We start from the raw sequence: 24987 nt of genomic DNA on the forward strand, positions 1-24987 counted from the left end.
TACTGGGAGTTTTCTCTCTGTGGTCACTAATCAAGGAGGTGTGATTACTGTGTGTCTAAAACTCCTCAGCACCAATCCAGTTTCGTTTTACAATCCATCACTGCCCTGTATTGGCTCTGTGGCTCTGTACATCAGAGAACCAGGAAACAACAGCAAAAACGAAACTAAACTGCAGGCACATTATATGATTGTTTATCTATTTTTAATCATTTTTAAAAGGAATCAGTTAACTATTATGTCTCTATACCCTGTAAACAGTCATTTCAGCTAAAAAATGTTTTTCCTTTAGTGACCCTTTAACTTAGAATATGAATGAATGAATGAAAAACTTATACAGTATAGCGCAGCACATGCAAACTAAATCACCTCTGGGCGCTCGTTGTTCCTGTCTCTCTTGATATCAAAAGAGATGAGTTTTGATCTTTCTTCTTAAGGTCAGGTGGTTTTCCTCCAACCGAATGCTGGTTGGTAAAGCATTCCATAGTCTGGGACCTTGGAGCGCAAATCTTCTTTCTCCTTTGGACTTGAATTTGGCTTTGGGTATCTGAAGCAGATTTTGGTTGGTGGATCGCAGAATGCGATTGGCGTTGTGAGCTTTTATCTTGTCGCAAAGATATTGCGGAGCCTTCCCATGAATGCACTTATGTGTCAGACAGAGTGCTTTAAAAGCAATTCTGTCCTTTACTGGCAACCAGTGAAGGGTTCTCAGCGAAGGTGAGATTGATTCCCATGTTTTTTTCCCAGTCACAAGTCTGGCGGCCGTATTTTGTACGACTTGCAGGCGAGCGATTTGGTACTTTGGGAGTCCGAGGTAAAGGGCATTAGCATAGTCCAATCTGGAGTTCACAATTGTTCCCACCACGACCGCTATGTCTTCTTTGGGGATAAATGGAATAAGTCTGCGTAGTAGGCGCAGCAGATGGTGGAATCCGCTGACTACTGACCCTATTTGTGCGTCCATTGTTATGTAGGTGTCGAAGATGACCCCAAGACTTTTGACTTTGGAGCTAGGGGTGATGATTTGGCCCAGAATGGGCGGGGGGGTCCAGGTTGTTGTCCGTTGACTCTTACGACTGGCGTGTAACAGAAGAAGTTCTGTTTTGGAACTGTTGAGTTTAAGATAACTCTTAGTCATCCAGTTTTCTATCAAAGAGAGGCATGTCTCTAGATTTGGATGATGATCCTTTTTGTTGCGGATGCGAAAATACAGTTGCGTGTCGTCTGCATATGAGTGATAAAGTAGTTTTTGGCTACTGATGATATCAAAGAGAGGGCGAAGGTATATATTGAACAGCACCGGTGACAGAGGGGATCCCTGGGGGACTCCGCATGATACCGTGCGTTTTTCAGAAGTGAAAGGTCCCAATTTCACTGTTTGTGATCGGTTTTCCAGAAAGGAGGAAAACCAAGGTAAATCACCTTCTGCGACTCTGGCTACTTCAGCTAGCCGAATCAGTAACAGTTTGTGATCTACCGCGTCGAAAGCTGCGCTTAGGTCCAACAGAACCAGGAGACAGGGTTCTCCTTCGTCTGCGGCCTCGAGGGCGTCATCCCAAATTTTGAGCAATGCTGTTTCCGTCCTGTGTCCGGGACGGAAACCCGATTGAAATGGATCAAGTAGATTATGGGTGTCCAGATGCTGTTGCAGCTGTTGTACCACTACTTTTTCCAATACCTTGGAGAGGGCGGTTAGGCCTGTTATCGGACGGCGGTGAATTGGGTCCTTGGGGTCTAAGGTGGGTTTCTTCAAGATGGGCTGGATTGTGCCCTCTTTCAGCTGTGAGGGCACTATGCCTTCCTTGAATGACTGATTTATAAGCTGCGTGATAGGCGGCGCCATGATATCGGCACATTCCTTCAGCAGTTTAGCGGGGATAATATCATTAGGCGCTGTGCTGTTTCGCAAAGTACCGATGATATTTTTAACTGCATCGATGGAGATGGGTTTCAGAGTGAACTTTGTTGATTCTACCAAATTTCTATGGGTGTTGTGTGAATGATTGAGGGGGGGGGGTATTGTTTTGCTGAATGCTTTCTCGGATTCTCTCGATTTTATACCATGGCACCATTGTATACCATATGAGATATATATATATATATATATATATATATATATATATATTTTTTTTTTTTTCATGAAAATTGAGTAACCCTTTAAGGACATTATAGTTTAGTGGAATGCATTACCAGTTCTTTTAATGGTTTTGCTAGTTGCCTGGAGCTGCTCTTTACATATAGCAGCACCTTAGTCACATTAGTCAGAATTATCTGCTTACTACATTTATTTCACTCTAGTACATTATTCCTAATTTAAACACTTTGAATTTCAAGGTATATGACACACTGACTGCTTTAGGGGGCAGTGGTAGCCAACTGCATTAGACCATTACTGCTTCTGTCATGCGTCACTCTATTTGAATGGCAGCCACTGAAGCAATGTCACTTTTAATTGCAATATAAGACTTGTGATTTAAATGTATTGTCACTTATAAATTAAATCACTCAGGGTAAACTTTGATGTCTAATCCGTCATCCAGCCTCAGTGCTCAGTCAAGTAACTCTAATACACACAAAAAAAAGGAGACAAAGTAACTAAAATGTATATATGTATGTATGTATGTATGTATGCATATATGTATGTATGTGTATATATATATATATATATATATATATATATATATAAATTAGTCATGCACACTTTTGAGATGCAGTGTATTGCAGTAATGTGGGCATTACGTTCAATAGCAAGTTGTTGTGCTTTTTATTTTGAATGGAACACTAATACACTGAAGTAATGCAGCTCTGATGCACTACCATGCCTTGTAGCATTTTTTCTAATGCATATTTCACATATTCCTTGTTTGTGTGCATTTGGCAGCCTATTCAAAATGAGCTTCCAAAGCAAATCAGTTAAAACCCCAGAGGTTGGACACCATCCACGGAGGTCTTAGGTCAGATTCACATTGTTCTATTGTGGTAATTAGGGATGAGATTCGTGTTCGAGTCAAACTCATGTTCGACTGGAACATCGTATGTTCGATCGTTCGTCGAATTGCTAACGATATGGGCCGTTCGCGCCAAACTCGAGTGTCGCGTCACGGCCCATAATTCACTGCAGCATCGCAGTGCATTGCTGGCTAATGATTGGCCAAGCATGCACTATGACCCACATGCTTGGCCAAGCACAGCATCGTCTGTACAGAGAGCCGTAATTGGCCAAAGCCAGGGTGGCTTTGGCCAATTAAGCCTCAGGGGATTTAGTACACGCCCCAGACTATATAAGGCCGCCTGGAAGTCGGCCGCGTGTAGTGTGTTGCGGCGTTGTTGAAAGACAGACAGAGAGAGAGAGAGAGAGAGAGAGAGAGAGAGAGACAGACAGTGTCATTTCAATTGAGTTAGATAGAGCAGGCAGGCGAGTCAGTTAGCTGTAGTTACAGTGTGTAGAGGATATATATGCATCCCAGGTGTTGTATATATATTTATACACTGTATTCAGTTTAGCTAGATCCGTTCTTGTATTCTCTTCCTAATATACTGACAGGCAGGCAGGCAGATGATTCTGCTATCTGCAGTATTTTCACTTAGTGTACTGTGTCCTTTGCACAGTGTTCATCTAAAGCTTACTTGAATACAATTGCTGGTGTTCTCATACAAATACAGGCAGGGAGCTGCAGTATTTTGTTTTAGTGTCCTTTGCACAGTGTGCACCTAAAGCTTACCTGAATTCAATTCCCGGGGGTTCTCATACAAATACAGGCAGGGACCTCCAGTATCCAGTTTTGGTGTCCTTTGCACAGTGTGCACCTAACGCTTACCTAAATACAATTGCTGGTGTTCTCATACAAATACAGGCAGGGATCTGCAGTATTTTGTTTTAGTGTCCTTTGCACAGTGTGCACCTAAAGCTTACCTGAATACAATTGCCGGTGTTCTCATACAAATACAGGCAGGGACCTACTGTATTCAGTTTTATTGTCCCTTCAGGTCTGGTATGGATATTAAGGGGAACTCCACGCCAAAGTAAAAAAAAAAAAAATGGCGTTGAGTCCCCCCAAAAATCCATACCAGACCATTTATCTGAGCAAGCAACCTGGCAGGCCGCAGGAAAAGAGGGAGGACAAGAGACCGCCCCCCTCCTGAACCGTACCAGGCCACATGCCCTCAACATGGGGAGGATGTCCCCATGTTGATGGGGCCAAGGGCCTCATGCTCACAAACCTTGCTCGGTGGTTGTGGGGGTCTATGGGCAGGGGGCTTATCGTAATCTGGAAGCCCCCTTTAACCACTTCCGTACCGTAGGACGTCATATGACGTCCTGGACTTCAGTGGGGGATATCTGAATCATGCCTGCAGCTACAGGCATCATTCAGATATTCTTTTTTTACAGGTGGCGATTCTGCGCACCATAAGAATGATCATAGCGGCAGTTCTGCAGCTTGATCATTCTAACAGGTGGCGGGAGGAGACATCCCCCCTTCCGCCGCCATCTGGTGCTTCACCTGGCTCTCCTGTGCCATCTAAGACCCGGAGAATGAATCGGCCACCGCCGAATGAAGAGCATAGAGATGACCGGTGACCGCCGGAGGCCCGGGTGCGACGTTATGACGTCATGCCCGGGGTACCCGGAAGTCAACAAAGCTGCAATCGTGGCTGAAAGCATGAGATCGTGATTTTTTTTTCCTAATCTCATGCTTTCCAGCCTGGAGGAGAGATGTGGAGTTTTATTGACCCCGCATCTCTCCATAAAGAGGACCTGTCACACACTATTCCTATTACAAGGGATGTTTACATAAAAGTGATCCAACAAAAAAAATGAAAAAAAAAAAAGTGCAAAAATAAAAAGAATCAAGTAAAATAAAAAATGTAATATATATATATATATATATATATATAACAAAAATAATTAAAATGCCCCTGTCCCCAGTATCTCGCGCTCAGAATATGTAACTATAGAGTACATAAGTTATTCACGGTGCTCATAGACTGTACACCTGCCATTTCTAGTAGTGGTCAATTGATAAGGTAAAATTCTAGACATTGGTCTCACTGTTTTTAGTGTTCATACACATATACATCGTATTTATTTGGTGTGGGATATAAGCCAGCTCACTATACTAATAATTAAACATTGGGAATAGGGTGAGGCTTCCTCTCCTCCCTTTTCACCCTCTTTTCCCCCCCTTCTTATAGGTGGGAGCATAGACAGTGCCACAACCCCCACACCCCATTCCATTTTTCTTTTCATAGCATCCTCCGTAGGGGGAATCTATCAGGGGGGGCTGCAGTCTATATCAATTATACCATCATTTCTCCTAAGCGCAGGCACTGCCCAAGTTTTTACTATTAATGAATTGTCTGGTCCCGGCAATACAGATAAAAGTAATTGAAAAAAATGGCAGGTTCCCCTTTAATATTCATACCTGACCCAAAGGACCTGGTAATGGATGGGGGGGACCCCTGTCATTTTTTTCAATTACTTTTCTCTGTATTGCCGGGCCCGACAATTCATTATAGCCGCGAGTAGTTTTAAATTACTTTTTTTTTCTTCAGAAATTACACTTTGTGCAGGGTGTTATGTATCACGTACCTGGTAGCCAGAGCCCGATGGTAGGGGAAGGCCTCTCTTACAGCTCCGGCTCGTGAGCTGCCGGATTGGGAACAGCAGACTCAGGAGCCTGGCGGGGTAGGAGTGCCGGCGTGCTGGGTAGGTGAAGCAGGTGCTGACTTCCTCTGGACGGGTAGGCTGGAAGGTGATTGGATCACTGATAGCAGACGGAAGCGGAGTCAGGTAAGCCGGGTCACAACAGATGGTTCAGGTAATCAGGTGCAGCAGGCAGAAGAGTAATCAGGGTACAAGCAGGAAGGTCTGGCAATGGTAGGTCAATCGGAAGAGGTGGTCAATGGAAGCCGAGGTCAGGATCGGAGAGGTACGGATGGTCAAACAAGCCGGGTCACAAGTTCAATCAGAGGTTCAAATCAGGTAAGCAGGTTCTCAGGTTCAAGTTCAATCAGGGACTGCAGATCAGACAGCAACTTGCAGGAAGCAAGGACTGAGCTTTTAAAGGCGTTTTGGCGCCAAGGAGGGTTCACGTGCACGCGCGCGCTCCCGCTGCGCACGTGCGCGCGCGCGCCGCTGACGCATGCGCGCGCGCCGCTGACGCACGCGCGCGTCCCGCTGATGCACGCCGCTGTCTCAGCCCAATGCTGGGCTGACGATTTTGGAAGGTGAGTCCCTGACATTGCCCCCCCCCAAGGGGCAACCTCCGGATGCCCAGTCGGGCCATTTTGTCAGGGTGAGCGAGAAAAAATGCACGTATTAGTCTTTTGGCATGGATATTACCTTCGGGTTCCCAGGAATTGTCTTCTGGTCCATAACCTTTCCACTTGATCAGGAATTGGTTTTGTCCTTGTCTTTTCCTACAATCCAGGATAGTCTCTACCACGAATTCCTCGTTGCCATCGACATGGATCGGTTCGGGAGGTTTGGACCCCCTATTAGGAAAAGGATCTGGAACTGCGGGTTTTAACAAAGAGACATGGAACACAGGATGCACTTTAAGAGAATCAGATAAGGATAGTTCATATGAAACTGTATTGATCTTTCTTTTGACCGGAAAGGGTCCCAAAAATTTTGGTCCCAATTTCTTGGATGGACAGGCTAGTCTAAGATTGTTCGTAGAAAGCCATACCTGGTCTCCCGGTCTCAGATCTAGCTCACCTCTCCTTTTCCTGTCAAAGAACCTCTTACTGTCAGCCTGGGCCTTGGTCACCGTCTCCCGTAACAGTTGGTTATTGCGGTTGAGGAACTCCATAGTGTTCTGTACAGCCGGAACTGAGGACTCTGAAAGAAAGTCTGGTAAAAAGGTTAAGTTGAAACCATAGTTGGCAAAAAAGGGAGATTGCCCCGTAGCAGAATGACTGGCGTTATTGTACGCAAATTCTGCTAGGGGTAACAGAGACACCCAATCATCTTGGGAGAACGTTGTAAAACACCTGATGTACTGTTCCAAAGTCTGATTGGTTCTTTCAGTTTGCCCATTGGTCTGGGGATGATAGGCCGAGGATAGAGCAAGTTCAATCTGTAGCGTCTTGCAGAGAGCTTTCCAGAACCGAGAGGTGAATTGAACTCCTCTATCTGACACGATGTTGGAGGGCACCCCATGTAGTCTGACGATTTCTTTAATGAATACACGAGCAGTCTCAATGGCAGAAGGTGTATTCTTTAAAGGAAGAAAATGGGCCATTTTGGTCAAACGGTCCACAATCACAAAAATGACAGAACAACCCTCAGAGCAGGGAAGTTCTACAATAAAATCCATGGCGATCATTTTCCATGGTCGATCGGGTACAGGTAGTGGTTTCAGTAGGCCCCAAGCTTGGTTTCGGGGTGTCTTGTTCCGGTTACAGATAGGGCAAGATCGGATATAGGACTTGCAAAAATCCTCCAAGCCGGGCCACCAGAAGGTGCGGCGTACTAGTTCCAGGGTTTTGCGAACCCCAAAATGTCCTGCCAGTGGGTGATCGTGCAGATGTTTTAAAACTTCGACTCGGGTCTTTTCAGGTACAAAAATTTGGCTTCCTTTCCAAAATAATCCATCTCTGGACTCTAGAGAAATATTGGGAGGTTTTGAAGATTCAGATGACGCTCCTCTAAGTAATGATATAAGATCGGCATGTAATAGCAGAAAGCTGTTTTCTGGAAGAATGGTGTCAGGGGTAGAGGTGTCCTTTGGGTTGTCAAACATTCGGGACAGAGCGTCTGGCTTGACATTCTTTGATCCAGGACGGTAGGTGATGTGGAAACAGAAACGGGAGAAGAAGAGAGCCCAGCGGGCCTGTCGAGGTTTCAATCGTTTAGCAGTTCTTAAATATTCCAGGTTTTTATGGTCCGTATAAATTAGTACTGGATGTGCAGCACCTTCCAACAGGTATCTCCACTCTTCTAATGCGGCCTTGATGGCCAATAATTCACGATCACCTACGTCGTAGTTTCTCTCCGCAGGGGAGAGTTTTCGGGAGAAGAAGCCCACCGGGTGTACTAAGTCCTTGTTCCCAAGTCGTTGAGATATAACGGCCCCTACAGCGACTTCAGAAGCATCCACCTCAAGGAGAAAAGGTAGAACCGGGTTGGGGTGACTGAGGATCGGAGCAGAAGTGAAGAGTCCCTTCAAGGTGTCGAAGGCCTTCTGAGCCTCGGAGTTCCAGTGGAAACGGAAATTTTGTCTGGTGAGTTGTGTAATGGGAGCCACGATGGAAGAAAAACCTTTAATAAAGCGTCTATAGAAATTTGCAAATCCTATAAATCTTTGTACCCCCTTTTTATCTAGAGGTACTGGCCAGTCCAGAATGGCAGACACTTTCTTTGGGTCCATCTCGATTCCCGTCGGGGAGATCACCAGACCCAGGAACTGAATGGTGTGTAACTCAAATTCGCATTTTTCTGCCTTTGCGTATAAGCCGTGCAGGCGGAGCCGGTTTAAAACTCTGCAGACATGCTCCCGATGTTTGTCTAACGAGCCAGAGAAAACCAGTATATCATCCAGGTAGACGATGACGAAGATGTCTAAAAAGTCTCTAAACACGTCGTTGACGAAATGCTGAAAGGTAGCAGGAGCGTTGCATAACCCAAAAGGCATGACGAGGTACTCGTAGTGGCCATACCGAGTGCGAAAGGCAGTTTTCCACTCATCACCGTCTCTGATGCGAATTAAATTATAAGCCCCCCTCAGGTCCAGCTTGGTGAAAATGGTGGCGGATCTTAGTTTTTGGAATAATTCAGGTATTAGGGGCAACGGGTATCGGTTTTTAACCGTGATGTTGTTGAGCTCCCGATAGTCGATGCATGGGCGAAGGGTTTGATCCTTCTTGGCAACAAAAAATATTCCAGCACCCGCCGGTGAGGTGGATGGCCGAATGAATCCCTTGTTTAGGTTTTCATCAATGTAAATTTTCAGAGCATCTTGTTCTTTCTCGGATAATGGAAAGATGCGCCCAAAAGGGATCTCAGCCCCAGGAAGCAGTTCTATCGGGCAGTCATAAGGACGGTGAGGTGGTAGGGAGTCGGCCCCCTTTTTGCTGAACACATCGAGGAACTCGTGATAATGTTCCGGGACGGACTGGAGTAAACTGGGATCGGTGTTCAGGCATAGCAGAGTGGGAGAAAAACTAGGTACTTGAGGTAAACAATATTCTTGACAGTACCGAGAAGGAAATCGCAAAGTTCCAGAGGACCAATCAACCTGAGGGTTATGAATCCGGAGCCAGGGAATGCCAAGAATTACAGGAAAAAGAGGAGAGGAGATCACATCCAAAATTAATAATTCTTTATGATGAGCGGAAGTAGTAGCGGGTAGAGGAAGGGTTTCTTGTGTTACTTGTCCTGATTTAATGTGGGATCCATCAGCTAGAAAAACGGAAAGTTTGAAGTTCTTCCTTCGAAGAGGAATATTGTGTAGGTTGGCAAAGGCGGCATCAATGAAGCAGCTGCAGGCCCCGGAGTCAATAATTGCGTTGACCGGAATCGTTCTTCCTTGGAGCTGAAAAGACAGAGAGAGAGCAAGGTGGTTTGTATTGACTGGGAGAGCGGAAACGTTGAGAGAAACAGAGGAATGGCACTTACGCATCTTGGTGGGACAGTTGGCGACGTAATGACCGGGCTCACCGCAGTATAGGCATAGATTCAGTTGACGACGGCGTGCTCGTTCTTCTGGAGGCAATGTGGGTCGCATGACTCCGAGTTGCATAGGCTCAGAAGTATCTGGAGGGGAGCTGGCAGGACTTGGGCAGACAGGTGGTTGATATCGGGATGCAGGCATGGGTGCTTTGGTAGTGACCCAAACTGGACGATTTAAATGAGAAGAACGTTCGGTCCGTCGTTCCCGTAAGCGTCGATCAATCTGAATAGCCTTGTCGATCAAATCTTCTAAGGTATCAGGAACCCCGATGCGAGCCAGTTCATCTTTTAAGGCCTCTGAAAGTCCCAGGCGGAACTGGTGTCGCAGAGCTGCGCTGTTCCACTGAGTGTCCGCACTCCAGCGGCGAAAGTCCGCGACATAATCCTCCACTGCTCGGCGGCCTTGTTGAAGTGCGAGCAGGGCGGCCTCGGCAGTGGTAGTCCGCTGAGGATCATCATACATTTGTGCCATGACCCGAAAAAAGGCTAGTAAAGTCTCTGTGTTGGTGCCATTTTCTTCCAATAATCGGTGTGCCCAAGCTAGGGGCTCTCCTTGAAGAAGAGAAACCACAAATCCCACTTTAGTGGCTTCTAGGGAAAAAGTCCTTGGTTGAAGGGCAAAATATAATTGACAGGCATTACGAAAATCCCGGAATTTGGAACGATCCCCGGTGAATCGCTCTGGCATCGGAACTCTGGGTTCGGGCGGTAGCATTACTACGGATGGAGCAGAGGCCGATGGAGATGATCTGGCAGCGGATGTAGAAGCTGTGTCTCCGGATAGGTTCTGTACTTGACCTTCCAGTCGCATGTAGCCGTCCTGTAGGTTCTTTACAGCTTGTGTGAGGGATGCGAGGTGTTTGCAAATCTCCTCCATGGCCGGGGCCATTCCTGAGGGCTCTGTCATGGCTGTCTGATACTGTTATGTATCACGTACCTGGTAGCCAGAGCCCGATGGTAGGGGAAGGCCTCTCTTACAGCTCCGGCTCGTGAGCTGCCGGATTGGGAACAGCAGACTCAGGAGCCTGGCGGGGTAGGAGTGCCGGCGTGCTGGGTAGGTGAAGCAGGTGCTGACTTCCTCTGGACGGGTAGGCTGGAAGGTGATTGGATCACTGATAGCAGACGGAAGCGGAGTCAGGTAAGCCGGGTCACAACAGATGGTTCAGGTAATCAGGTGCAGCAGGCAGAAGAGTAATCAGGGTACAAGCAGGAAGGTCTGGCAATGGTAGGTCAATCGGAAGAGGTGGTCAATGGAAGCCGAGGTCAGGATCGGAGAGGTACGGATGGTCAAACAAGCCGGGTCACAAGTTCAATCAGAGGTTCAAATCAGGTAAGCAGGTTCTCAGGTTCAAGTTCAATCAGGGACTGCAGATCAGACAGCAACTTGCAGGAAGCAAGGACTGAGCTTTTAAAGGCGTTTTGGCGCCAAGGAGGGTTCACGTGCACGCTCCCGCTGCGCACGTGCGCGCGCGCGCGCCGCTGACGCACGCGCGCGCGCCGCTGACGCACGCGCGCGTCCCGCTGATGCACGCCGCTGTCTCAGCCCAATGCTGGGCTGACGATTTTGGAAGGTGAGTCCCTGACACAGGGACAGTTCTAAACATGCGCTACGTTACATGCATACTTTAGACATCCCCCCCCAGGTACGAAATTTAAAGGAATATTTCCCTTTTATTGTTTCACTTTTGGCATTATTAAAATCACTGCTTCCGAAAAAAACTGCAGTTTTTAAAACTTTTTTTTTGCATCGATACATGTCCCCTGGGGCAGGACCCGGGTCCCCAAACACTTTTTATGACAATAACTTGCATATTAACCTTTAAAATGAACACTTTTGATTTCTCCCATAGACTTTTAAAGGGTGTTCCGCTGCTTTTCTAATTTGCCACGAACACCCCAAATTGTTCGCAGTTTGCGGAACGGGCGAACAGCCAATGTTCAAGTCGAACTCATGTTCGACTCGAACATAAAGCTCATCCCTAATGAACATTTTCCTCCTGCAGTCCCTAAATGTCGTCATTTGCAGAAATAAATAAAGAGGATTGGTTCTTGTATATGTTGTCCCTCCTGTCCATGTGTAAAACAGAATGCGACAGGGAGGCCATGGGCCCCCTGGAGTATAGGCTGGGATCGCCATTGTGACCCCTGGCGCTACCTCAGTGGTTGGGTGTGTGGTAAAAACATGTCTCAACTATGGGATTTTACTGCCCCCCCAAACCGCAAAATAAGTTCTTACTGTCCCAAGCTCTCTATAAGGCTGCTTTCATACTAATTGCGCTGTGGTTTACCTACACTGCAGTTGCAGCGCAGTGCACCTGTGGCTTTCCTGCCAGTTAACTGCGCTTGCCATAGACTTCTATTATATCCTGTAGGTAGGGTTGCCACCTCATCCCTTAAAAACCAAACACAAATTAAATTACACAGGCTCCGTGGCTGATTAAGGTGGTAATTAAACTTACTTGGTGCCTGATCTGCATTAAATTAGCCTCAGAGCCTGAGTAATTTATATCTGTTTTGGTTTAGGGCTGGGTTCACACTGCCGTGCGGAGCAGCTCACCTCAGGAGTACGGTGCATCCCCGGTTCAAATTTTTGGCTGAATTCGGATTTCAAAATGGACCAGAAGATGCACAGGACTCCTGTGCAATTTGCTCTGCAGCTGTCCCAGGGCTCCGGCTCTATTGAGAACCAGTCATAGGCTCCTGACTAGGGATGAGCTCCGGCGTGTTCGCACAGTCCATGTGCAGAGCCCGCCAGGAAGTCGGCATGGTGCTGCACTATGCCGACTGCACGGTGCCGACTTCCTGGCGGGCTCTGCACGTGGACTGTGCGAACACGCCGGCGCTCATCCCTACTCCTGACATGCGAATTGGATGCAGAGAAACCCACATCTAGTTTGCAATAGTGTGAGGCGCTTTAAAGGCGCTATAACGCTAAAAATATCGACTTGAAAGTGCCTCTCCTCTCACTCCAATGTAAAAGCCTGAGGGCTTTCACACTGGAGTGGTGCGCTGACAAAATGGTAGAAAAAAAAAGTCCTGCAAGCTGCATCTTTGCAACGCTGTAGGAGCGGTGTATACACCGCTCCTAAAGCGTCTCTGCCCATTGAAATCAATCAATTGGCGCTTTGCCAGTGGTTAACCCTTTTCGTCTGCTAGTGGGGGTTAAAAGCGTCCCGCTAGCGGCTTAAAACCTCCGCAAAAATTAAGGTAAAGTGCCACTAAAAATAGCGGCACTCTGCCGCCGACGCCTTAGTGTAAAGGAAGCCTTAAGGGATGAGGTGGCAACCCCACCTGCAGGTGTGGTGCACGATCAGTGAAAGCACCAAAACTCCTGCAATCGGTTTGAGGTTGAGGGCCTTATCAGAGGGCCACGGGTAGACCTAAACCTGCCTGAGGCCACGGGTTGAGTACCCCTGTTCTAAACCTAAACGTGATGGATTGGAGGTAACCTGATGTACGTATACTAAGGATGAGCTCTGGCGTGTTCGCATAGAACACGTGCAGAGCCCGCCAGGAAGTGTGAACGGCGCTGTGCTAATCACAGCCAGGGAGACATTGTCCCATTGCTCGGCTGCAGGGATCGTGAAATGTCTCCCTGGCTGTTATTAGCGCAGCGCCGTGCACACTTCCTGGCGGGCTCTGCACGTGTTCTATGCGAACACGCCAGAGCTCATCCTTAAAGTATACAAACATTTCCTGCTTCCATTGAGTCATCATAGGTCAACCACAGCCCACTGTTAAAATGGGAAAAAAAACTGAATGGACATAAATGTTACAAAACTGACAGCTGTCCCAATCTGCCCCAGTTCTGCAGAACATCTGCTCACAGATCCCCTGCTGATCAAGGCAGAGCGTGTCTGTCTGACACTCCAGCCATCTTCTAAGCAACCAGTGCTGCAAGATTCCACTATACCATGAACACATGTTAATATCCCTGTATTTCTTCAGAACTCAGATTATTTGAGCTGCACTGATGACCAATGAATGGAGCTGTCATTCAGACACGGATATACACTTTTGTTTTTTAATAGGACAGAAATGCATCTCATTTTACATGCCCATTTCTGTGCTTACCTGTCCTGTCCAGTTTTTACAATCAGAAATCAATCCCATCATCCACACATAATAGGCCCATTGAATTAGAAGCATGTTCATGCAGACAAATCAGTTTCACTAGTTCTTACAAAGATAGAAAATCCCAGATTAGTCATAACTCAGCAACCTGAATAAATCTGGCAAATTCCCTTAAGCAGATATACTAGTGTTTTTTCCCTGACTATAATTCTCCTTTAATGAATGCATCTGTGTACAGATGAAGCAATCACCTGGTTTCAATCTGCTGCTCTGGCTGGCATTTCCACTTCCATTGCCAATTCTTGAGCTTTCAGACTGGTCTTTGGATTGTTGCAGGAAGCCACTAGTGGAAAAACACATAAGGTTAGTAATTAGTCAGATATGTACAGTTTTGCTAATCAAAGCGGGCTTTATAATTAATATATTACCCTATGTCTCCCAGAGGAATGTATGGTCAGTGCATCAGTTAAGACTTAGCAGACAGACACTGTTCACTGATAGATTCCAGCAGCAAGGCCAGTGGGGATCATGTGTATAGCTGAAGGGAAATGTATTGGGGTTTCTAGGCTTGATCTCCCTGTTCACATCCCAGCCCCACTCTGATAAAAAGCTGAGGGTGTTATTTCTATGTCATATTACTTGTATGTAACCTGTAATGATTTCAGGCATTGCATAGTGGGAATACTATGCTATATCGAAAAATGTTTTAAGAGCATCTGGTATTTCTTCAGTGCTTAGGGCCATTTGGAGAGTATTTGTAACATTGTTTGAGCTACTTAAAGTGGAGGTTCACACTAAAAAAATGATATACCATCCCATCCAGCATACTTGCGTCAGCTACAGTACGCTGTTTTTTTTTCCCGCTGTACTTATCGTTTAATCGTTCATTTTCTTTTCTTCTTCCCGCGGGGAATAGGCGTTCCTATGAAGGGGCGTAGATGATTGACGTGCGGCTAAGGCGCGTCACGCTTTCCGAAAATAGCTGACCTAGGACTCGGCTATATACGGCGCCTGCGCAGTCATCTCCTAGTCTGTGCGCAAGCGCCGTGAAGAGCCAAGTCCTAGTCCGGCTATTTTCGGAAAGCGCGACACGCTTTAGCCGCACGTCAATCATCTACGCCCCTTCATAGGAACGCCTTTTCTCCACGGGAAGAAGAAAAGAAAATTAACGATTAAACGGTAAGTACAGCGAAAAACCCCCCCAGCATACTGTAGCTGACGCAAGTCAGCTGGATGGGATGGTATATCATTTTTTTAGGGTGAACCTCCACTTTAAGTAGAACTAAAGGCTCATACACACGGTAGGACATCCAACAAAATTTCCCTTGGATTTTTGTCCTAATTGATTTGTCCTGCCACACCCATAGCATACACACAGTCAGACTTTTCTGCAAACTTTTCTAAAAGTTTCCTAACATCACGTGTTTTTTTTTGCTCTTTTCTGCTCTTTACCGCCACCCTTTGGTTAACTTCTGCTATTGTTTGTTGCTTTTAACATTGGTTTTCAGCATTCGTATTTGCACTTTGTCCAAAAGTTGGTTGGATTGCTGTACACACAGTCACACAAAGCACCATCAGACTTTTGTTGCCGAAAAGTTGGTCCGTTCGCAGACCCAACTTTTTGTCGGATGAAACCAGAAAAAGTTGGTCCGATGGAGCGTACACACGGTCGGACAAATTTGAAAAGTTGCAGATTTTGAAGTTGGTTGGCCAAAAGTCCGACCGTGTGTACGGGGCTTTAAAGGCATTTTTTTTTTTTTTATAGAGTAAGGAAAAGTTATAACCCCTGTCAGTTTGTTTGCCATCTATGCCCCCATTAGGAAGATTTCCCCTCACTTCCTGTCCCATAGACAAAACAGGAAGTGAGAGGAAATCCCTTCAAAGTGAGGAAACCTTGGTTATCACTAAGCTGATCTGAACTAGCGATCCCATTGGAGGATTTCCCCTCTATTCCTGTTTTGGAGACAACCCAAAACTTGAGATATAATTTTACTCTTGGTGATAACAGTAAACAGGACTAATGGAGGCGCAGCCTGCAAAAAAAACTCAGATATTTTAATCTACACCAAAACTTACAAAAAAAGTTTACTTTTAGTTATACGTTAAGCCCTCATTCACATTGACTGCGCCTTTGATCGTGTGACTTCATCTAAAATTGCATGTTTTCAAAGCTGCATATCAGTTTGACTTAGTGTGTGACTTGGAAGACATCTGTGCGGCTTCGTGAATAGATGTCTATTGAAGTCGCACCCGAAAATGACAAAAGTAGTTCGCGTGCCACTTTTTTTAAAATCGATGCAGCGTTGTAAAGTCGGCATCACACTGATTTGGACAGTGCGATTTCCAGAAATAGGGTGCGACTTGTTATGTGATTTGACCTGTCAAATCGCAGGACAAGTCACTCCAATGTGAACAGAAGCTAAGGCATGCTTACATTATAAAGATGTACTGGAAACTGAAGTATATTAGAAGCACACTATTCCAAGCATCTTTCAGAAAATTCTCTGCTTGGCACAATGTGAAGAAAGGCTTTTTGAAGGAACCGTCCTCTACCATCAAAACTTTGAGTCACTGGCCTGAGCCAAGTACACTTCCAGGATTTATACAATGTGCTTATTGTGGGCCAATGACTTAAAGTATAACTAAAGGCAAAACTGTTTTTTCAGTTTTGGATAGAGTGGAGAGGGATTAGAACACCTGTCAGGTTTATATTGCCGTCTGTACTCCCGTTAAGGAGATATCATTTCTTTATTTGTCCTGTTTACCATTATCATTAAAAGTGAAAGTAAACGAAAATCCCAAAATATGTGTTGTCACCAGAAAAGTAGGAACAGGGAAATGTTCCAATGGGGACAATAGTTCTGGTGACCTGAGGGTCCCCAAGGAATTCCCTTAATTTGCAGGGATTTTCTCTCACTTCCTGTTTGGATATAGGACAGGAAGTGAAGGGAAATCTCCAAAATGGGACATAGATGGAGAAAAGAAAATCTGACAGGGGTTATAACCCTCCCTTGGTCTATCCAAAATGAAAAAAAAAAAAAAAAAAAAAAGTTTTGCCTATAGTTCTACTTTAAAGGTAAATATCACCTTTAACAAAAAAATAAATGCACATCTTTTTGCAGGTAAAAAAATGTGCACCTACTTTTTGACTCTGTGGCCTGTAAGGCATTGCACTCATGATCAGCAGATTTTGGGTGCAATGCCTGGATCTTGTAGACTCTCAGTACACTGTCTGCCAATACAGGCAGACAGTTACTGAATGTCAGCCCACATTTTTCCTTTTTTTTTTTTTTAACTAGTGCCTGCAAACCGACCTGAAACAGTCGTTGCTGTAACTCCAGTGTGAAAGCCCCGAGGGCTTTCACATTGGAGCGGTGTACTAGCAGGACGGTTTGGAGTGGTGAAGGAACAGTATGTATACTGCTCCTCCACCACTCCTGCCCATTGAAATCAATGGGGCACCGTGGCTATACCGCCAGCAAAGCGCCTCTGCAGAGGTGCTTTGCAGTGGTTTTTCACCCTTTCTCGACCGCTAGCAGGGGGAAAACTGCCCCGCAAGTGGCCGAATAGCGCCGCAAATCTGACAGTAAAGCACCGCAAAAAATAGCGGCGCTTTACCGCCGACCCCGCCCCAGTGTGAAAGGGGTCTAACTCATTCAATGTTATCTTAGGTGTACACGTACACAGGTTAGTTTACTGTCGTTTTTAGGCAGTTAGGCGTTTATAGGACTTTTTTTTTAAGATGCCGAAATTTCAGACGCTTCTAAGCGCAGTTAAACGTGGCAAAACTGACATTTTAAATGTGGCTTACTATCTGTCAAGTTAAATCATTCAGGAGAGGTTCTAAAAACGTCCCGTGTACATGAAGCCATAGGCTACTTTCACACTGAAGTGGCTCTTAAATGTAGTTTTTGCCGCGATTTTCAGCCACTAGCGCTGCAGTTTTAACCCCCGCTAGCGGCCGAAAAAGGGTTAAACCCGCACTCAAAAACATTCCTATGCGGTAGTTTTGGAGGAGCTGCCCCATTGATTTCAATGAGCAGGGGCGCTGTAGGAGCGGTATATTCACTGCTCCTACAGCGCTTCAAAGATGCGGCTGGCACGACTTTTTTTACTGTCCTGCTAGCGCAACGCTCCTGTGTAAAAGCCCCCAGGCTTTCAGACTGGATATAAAGGAGCTGCTCTTTCAGGGCGCTTTGCAGGCACTATTTTTAGCGCAATAGCGCCTGCAAAGCACCTCAGTGTGAAAGCAGCCTAACTGTGGTTGTCTGCAGAGCCCTTCAATAGGACTGTGCACAGTTTGTATTTTCAATCCAGTGAGAATGAAAAAAGGGCACAGTGGCGACAATTAAAGGGCACAGTGACATCAATGGGCACAGTGGTGACAATGGGCACAGTGTCGACAATTAAAGGGCACAGTGGTGACAATTGGCACAGTGGCGACAATTGATGACACAGTGGCTGCGTTTGATGGTATGGCATAGTGACTACATTTGATGGCATGGAACAGTGGTGACAATTGATGGCACAGTGGCTGCGTTTGATGGCATGGCACAGTGTGGTGAGAATTGATGGCACAGTGGCTGCGTTTGATGTCATGGCATAGTGACTGCATTTTTCTGGCATGGAACAGTGGTGACAATTGATGGCACAGTGGCTGCGTTTGATGGCATGGCACAGTGGTGCGAATTGATGGCACAGTGGCTGCGTTTGATGGCATGGCACAGTGACTGCATTTGATGGCATGGCACAGTGGTGACAATTGATGGCACAGTGGCTGCATTTGATGGGCACAGTGAGGCTGCAATTTATTTTCTTTTTTCGTTTGCGCCCCCCCAAAAATTTTGAGCACCAGCTGCCACTGCTGTCAGAATACACTGATCAGCGATACAGTTGATTGTCTGCAGGCAGTGATCAAGTTAAACGATTCCAGCATTCCCATTTGAGAGAAGTCAATCATAAGACTGACTTCTCTTGAGCGAGAACAGCCATAGATGGAGTTAAATTTGGCCAGTCCCTGCTGAACCTGGCAACTTTCATTCTATCTATAGCCAGCTGAAGGCAGTGCCATCTTGGCTTTTACTTAGGTCTGGTGAAGTGGCCAGGGATTAAGTGCACTGAGAAAGGAGTGTCAAGTACACTCTGATTTCAGTGCCCAGCACCTACAGATTCACATACCAATAGGTACATGAATCAGGTGCAAGCAATGAAAATGCTGGTGCTGCGCCCTAACAGATATAAAAGGGTGCCTATGACTATGACACCCTTTATGAATTCCCCCACTGATATTCAAGGGCTTGAACGTTTAGTTGAGAGTTGACATAAGCACACTGGCAACTGAGTTATTAACAGGCATGTGTTCAATTTAATAATTTATTTTATCTATGTATTGCAATGCAATTAACTTTTAATAGCACCCCAACACATTAAAGTAACACACATGTGCTACAATGCACTGTAATGCACTGTAATGCATAGAGGCAAACATTTTGTAATATGTCAGATCTTTGGGACATCTGGTGTGTCAGAAGCCCATTGATTTCAAGGGCTGCCTTAACACATCACGCTTAGAGAAATGGTTAAGTCAGTGGTTTTAATTCCACTTTGAAGCTTTGTGAATTGAGCCTATTGTTGTTGTTTTTTTATTTTTTTTTGCTTATGTGTGGCTGCTCTATTTTCTCTCATTTGAAATTCCTATGACCATTCTTGATGAGTTCAACATCCATGTTAATACCAACACTCCTGCTACTTCTAAACTTCAGTCTAACCCATTGGTGCTCAAACCTGTGGCCCTCCAGCTGTTGCAGAACTACAAGTCCCATGAGTCATTGCAAGGCTTTCAGTTAAACAAGCATGACTTCCAAAAGCAGAGGCATGATGGGACTTGTAGTTTGGTAACAGCTGGAGGGCCACAGGTTGAGCACCCATGGTCTAATCTCCTCTTTTGACCTGAAGGAGTGGATTCATGCTTCTACTCACTGACGGCAATACCCTTGACCTTGTTTTCTCCTGCTTATGCACTGCCTTTCCCTTTCTCTGATCACTACTGTATTATCTTTGCTCTCTCCCTCCAACTGTCTAACAGTTACCTACAAAAGCCTCTGCCACCATAACTCTTCTGTTCTCTGCCACTGACCAACTCTATGACAAAATCTCACCCCTGTCTGGCCCCAAACTAGCCACCTCTATCTACAACAGTTAACTGCCATCCATCCTAGACATGCTTGTACCCCTTACTACACACACAAACAGGCCCCGACCCCTACAACCTTGGCAAACAGATGACACCAAATGTCTGAAAAGGCACCTGTGGCATAAGACTAAGTCTCAGAAATATTTCAACCAATATAGATCTGCCCTTCAAAAATACTATTCTTGCCTCCACGCTGCCAATCAGACCTATCTTATCACTTTTATTAACACCTTATCATCCAGTCCCCATCAACCCTTCTCTACCTTCAACTCTCTACTTGGTCCTCCACCCACGACCTCACTCGCAACCCATAAGATCGCCAATCACTTTAAAAATAAGATTAATACAATATGTGATGAGATCTCCACTGTACAGATATCGCCCCCACTTATCACTCTATGTCCACAGGTACACTCATTACCTGCCTCATTCAACCCTGCTACTATAGACGAGATTGCTAAAAAAAAATCTAATGCCCACCTAACCAACTGGCCCACAGGACCCTGCTCCCTCGCAAATGCTACAATCGCCCTCTCTCTATCCTACAAACTTTAACTTAAATTTTCATTTCTCCTTCTCTGGCATTTTCCACAACTCTCTAAAACATGCACTAGTCACCCCAGTACTTAAAGAGCCCTCACTTTCCCTTATCTATCTTAACAATCTACGCCCCATCTCCTTGCTCTCCTTTTCCTCCAAACTCCTTGAGCATCTAGTCTACAACTGACTGAGTAACCATCTCACTGAAAATAACTTTCTTGATCACCTTCAGTCTGCATTTTGCTCTCAACACTCCACAGAAACTGCTCTCCAAAAACTCATTAACGATCTACTAATATCCCAAAACCAATGGACGCTATTCTCTACTTCTACTCGTGGACCTCTCTGCTGCCGTTAATACAGTGGACCACCCCTCCTTCTCAAACTCCACTTCTTTTGTCTCTGTGACTGTACTCTTCACTGGTTCTCATCCTAATTATCCCACTGCACCTTCCGCATCAATTACAATTGACTTCCTCCTTTCCTCTTTCTTTCTCAGATGAGGTTCCCCAAGGTTCTGTTCTTTAACCTCTCCTATTGTTGATCTACACCTCCTCTCTGGGTCAGTTGATAACCTCTCATGGCTTTCAATACATTTCTATGCTGATGACACCCAATACTATCTCTGCCCCACAGCTCACTCCATCAGTCTCCACACACATCACTAATTTACTAACAGCGATCTCAGCCTGTATGTCGCACCATTTCCTCAAACTCCATCTTTCAAAATCAAGCTCATAATATTTCCTTCCAAACCTGCCTCTTACCCTGACTTCTATGTCAAGATCGATGGCACAACTATCAACCTATCCTTTCGGCCCCACATCCACATCTCAAAGCTTGCTGCCTAAACCTACGCGTCTACATCTCCAAAATACGCCCCATCCTAATCAATGACGCCATAAAGCTTCTAATGCATTCCTTGATTATCTCCCACCTCTACTACTGAAACTCCCTCCTCATTGGCTTACATAGGCTATCCCCTCTTCAGTCTATAATGAATGCTGCTGTCAGACTTAACCACTTTACTAACCATTCAGTGTCTGCTCCTCTTCTGGCTTACACTCAACACATTTAAATTCAAAATACTAACAACTTAAAAAGCCACCCACAACTCTGCTCCCAGCTACATTGTCTCAAAATACCAACTGGATTGTTCTCTTCATTCCTCCCAAGACCTCCTGCTCTCTAGTTTCCTTGTCACTTCCCTGTATACTCGCCTCCAGGATTTTTCCCGAGTCTTTCTCATCCTACAGAATTTCCTACCCCAATCTGTCTGTCTCCTACTCTGTTTGCTTTTAGATGATCTCTGAAAACCCATCTCTTCTCACTAATAACACATTTACTACCTTTTTATATATCCCCTTTTTTTGTAAGCTCTAACGATCAGGCCCCTCTGATTCCTCCTTTATTGCATTGTATTGTAACTGTACTGTCTGCCCTCGGGTTGTAAAGTGCTGCTCAAACTGTTGGCACTGTATAATAATAGTAATAATATGATGAATGTTTTTCAGGACTGCTCATGATAAGCTTCTAGTGCATGTAAATATACTGATTGCATCTATTTTTGGTGAAGATATAGCTAAAAAAAGGATCAACAGACTTTTGGGGTTGAGTGCCCCACCATACTTTTTAGATGTTTATAATATTGGGGGACTGTGGGAACTATAAAAAATCCGCAAGGTGTAATTGTTTTACACTGTCGGATCTTAGGATGCAGTACTGCGGCCGCCGCTGGGGGGAGTTTGCGTCGTAAACCAGCGTCGGGTATGCAAATTAGGAGTTACGTCGATCCACACTGGTTTTTTGCGTTCGCTATGTCGCCGCTAGTCTAGTTTCCCGTCGCAAAGTTAGTCGTTGTTTTGGGTGCCTTAACTTTACAAAGCACACGTATGTGCTGTATTAGGTATAGCCGTCGTTCCCGCGTCGAAATGTAAAAATTCTCGCCGTTCGCGTAAGACGTCCGGGAATACGGAAGTACGCTACGCACGTCGCCGTTCGAAAAAATGACGTCACTTCACGCAAAGCACGGCGGGAATTTCGAAACGGAGCATGCGCAGTAGGTCCGGCGCGGGGGCTCGCCTAATTTAAATGGCACACGCCCATTTAAATTATGTGGGCTTACGCCGGAGGCCGCTGGCGTAGGTTTTCATTGCAAGTGCTCTGTGAATCAGGCACTTGCGATGAAAACTTGCGGCGGTGTAACGTATCTACGATACGTTACGCCGCCACACTTCTACCTGAATCTGGCCCTTAATTCTTTGTAGGCAGCTGTTAAACTATACTGAATATTCTAATTCTCCCCAGCCGAAAGTGTATGTACTTTTTGAATAGGGAAGGATCAAAATAGACCGATGTCCCCAGTGAAAGATTTCCCCTTGCATTTTATTCCAGGGACGTTTTTACAATTATGGATTTCCCCTCCCCTTCCTGTCTTGGTGACAATAGTTAGGAGAAAAGAAAGACGTGAACTCCCAAAGGGGACACACACTGGGGGTTATTTACGAAAGGCAAATCCACTTTGCACTACAAGTGCAAAGTGCACTTGAAATTGCACTGAAAGTGAACTTGGAAGTGCAGTCGCTGTAGATCTCAGGGGTAGATCTGCTGATTTTATCATCCAATCGTGTGCAAGCTAAAATTCTGTTTTTTATTTTCCTTGCATGTCCCCCTCGAATTTACAGCACTTGTAGTTTGCACTTTTAGTGCAAAGTGGATTTGCCTTTCGTAAATAACCCTCACTGTATTAAAAACTAACCCCATCCCCACACCATTGAAAATAAAGTTTTCCCTAGAGATCTTCTTTAATATTTGCTCATCATTTGTGTAAGAATATTGGTTTAATACAATAATCCATTACATAATATCCATGTATGAATCTAATCTTTTGGATCCTAGAAGATATTTACAGTATAGTAGTGTACGCGTGTGGTTATAATGACTACAGAATTATTATTTTTATTGTGAAAATCTTTTCAAACATTTCCTATTATATAGCTTAATTATACTTTGTATTTCTTAGAATACAATAAAAAGAAATGCAGAATTCTTTTTTTTATCTTAAGAACACTTTTTCAAATGATCCAATTATATAGCTAAGCAAGCTATATAAAGCTGAAGCTAGCAATTATGTTTCTATAATTGTCTCTCTGGTAACATTTGTGATCCAACTTGGAAGTGTAATTGTGATCTGGTACTGTCAATTACCCAGATGGACTTCTTTGGTGGCCTCGAGAGTCCATGTAAAACTTGGAAGTGGTTCTCTCTGGAACCTGAAATAGAAAGACATTGTCAGTCATCCTAGATTAACCAAATTACTATGTTATGCTTTTAAATGGTCAGTTCAACCACAAGTGAGTGGAAAAATGATACTAAAAGCTTTTTTAATCTTTCAAGAAATCTAGATAGGTGCAAGTTTAGACAGACCTTTTTGATGTCAATAACATTTATTGGGCAAATAGACCGAGAATGGTTAGGCAAGATCGTGGGTGTCAGTTTAAGGCCTCATGCATACTGGACACGTTTTCAGCTGATTCTAGGGGCGTCAGTTTTTTTATTTTTATTTTTTATGACAAAATGCTGTCACCAGGAGCAAAGGCTTTTAGTTTGAAAAATGTCCTGTGACAAACCTTTTTTCGACGGAATTCCGCTCAAGCTTGGCTTGCATGCACACGGTCACACATAAGTTCTCTGAACTTTCGTTGGTTAAGACCGCGGTGACGTACAACACTACGACAAGTCGAGAAAATTAAGTTCAATGCTTCCGAGCATGTGTCAGAATTTTGCACGTCAGAATTGCTGCAGATGATCGTATTTTCCGATCGGAAAATTTGAGAACCAGCTCTCAATCTTTTTTTAATGGAAATTCCAACAGAAAAAATAAGGCGGAGCATACACACGGTCAGAAATTCTGTTCAAAAGCTCACATTTGACTTTTGCTGTCGGAATATCCGATCGTGTGTACGGGGCATAAGGGTGCAACATAAGGTAGAACTCAAAGCAAATTTATGTCTTTAACTACCTCCTGACCGCTCACATTAAATAAGAGCTTATCTGCTGTCAGGCCTATAATCTGACTGAAACAATGTTCAAATTTACCTACATTTGCTAAGAAAGACCACCTGGATTCTATATGGAATTTTTGGGACCAATTAAATACATGCAGGGCCATGAGAACCAACATAGGGTAGATTCCCTTTTTGGCTTTGGAATCTTAAGAGTTGGAACAGGATCTCTGAAATCCTTCCAATACTGAAACTGGGGTGATATCCCTTTGTTACAAACAATTTGAAAGGACTATTTTAACATCCGTTTAAATATCCGCTGACATCCATTAAAAAATTACCCCCAAAAAAAGTGATTGAACTGGACTTCAAACACCGTATATAGCTGGTTGCTAAGGAGGGGGGTCAGGAAGCCAGCCGTCACGTCATAAAACAACCGATGAGTCATCAGCTGTCAGCAAAAAAATAAAATGCTGGCAAGAAGCAAAATCGTAAAAATTGTG

At 44.9% G+C, this 24987-nt stretch overlaps 1 protein-coding gene across 1 annotated transcript in view; it reads right to left on the reverse strand.

Annotated features, from left to right (window-relative positions):
* The window catches only part of NRK (Nik related kinase), a 297759-nt gene that overhangs the window by 100034 nt on the left and 172738 nt on the right, over positions 1-24987 (reverse strand). Inside the window, exons 18-19 of the mRNA XM_040323823.1 lie at positions 23688-23752; positions 13999-14090 (exon numbers count right to left, since the gene is read on the reverse strand). Coding sequence (XP_040179757.1) covers positions 13999-14090; positions 23688-23752 — 157 coding nt within the window. The remainder of the gene's footprint in view (positions 1-13998; positions 14091-23687; positions 23753-24987) is intronic.

The sequence above is a fragment of the Rana temporaria genome, chromosome 9, assembly GCF_905171775.1.
Source record: "Rana temporaria chromosome 9, aRanTem1.1, whole genome shotgun sequence".
Classification (NCBI taxonomy): domain Eukaryota; kingdom Metazoa; phylum Chordata; class Amphibia; order Anura; family Ranidae; genus Rana; species Rana temporaria.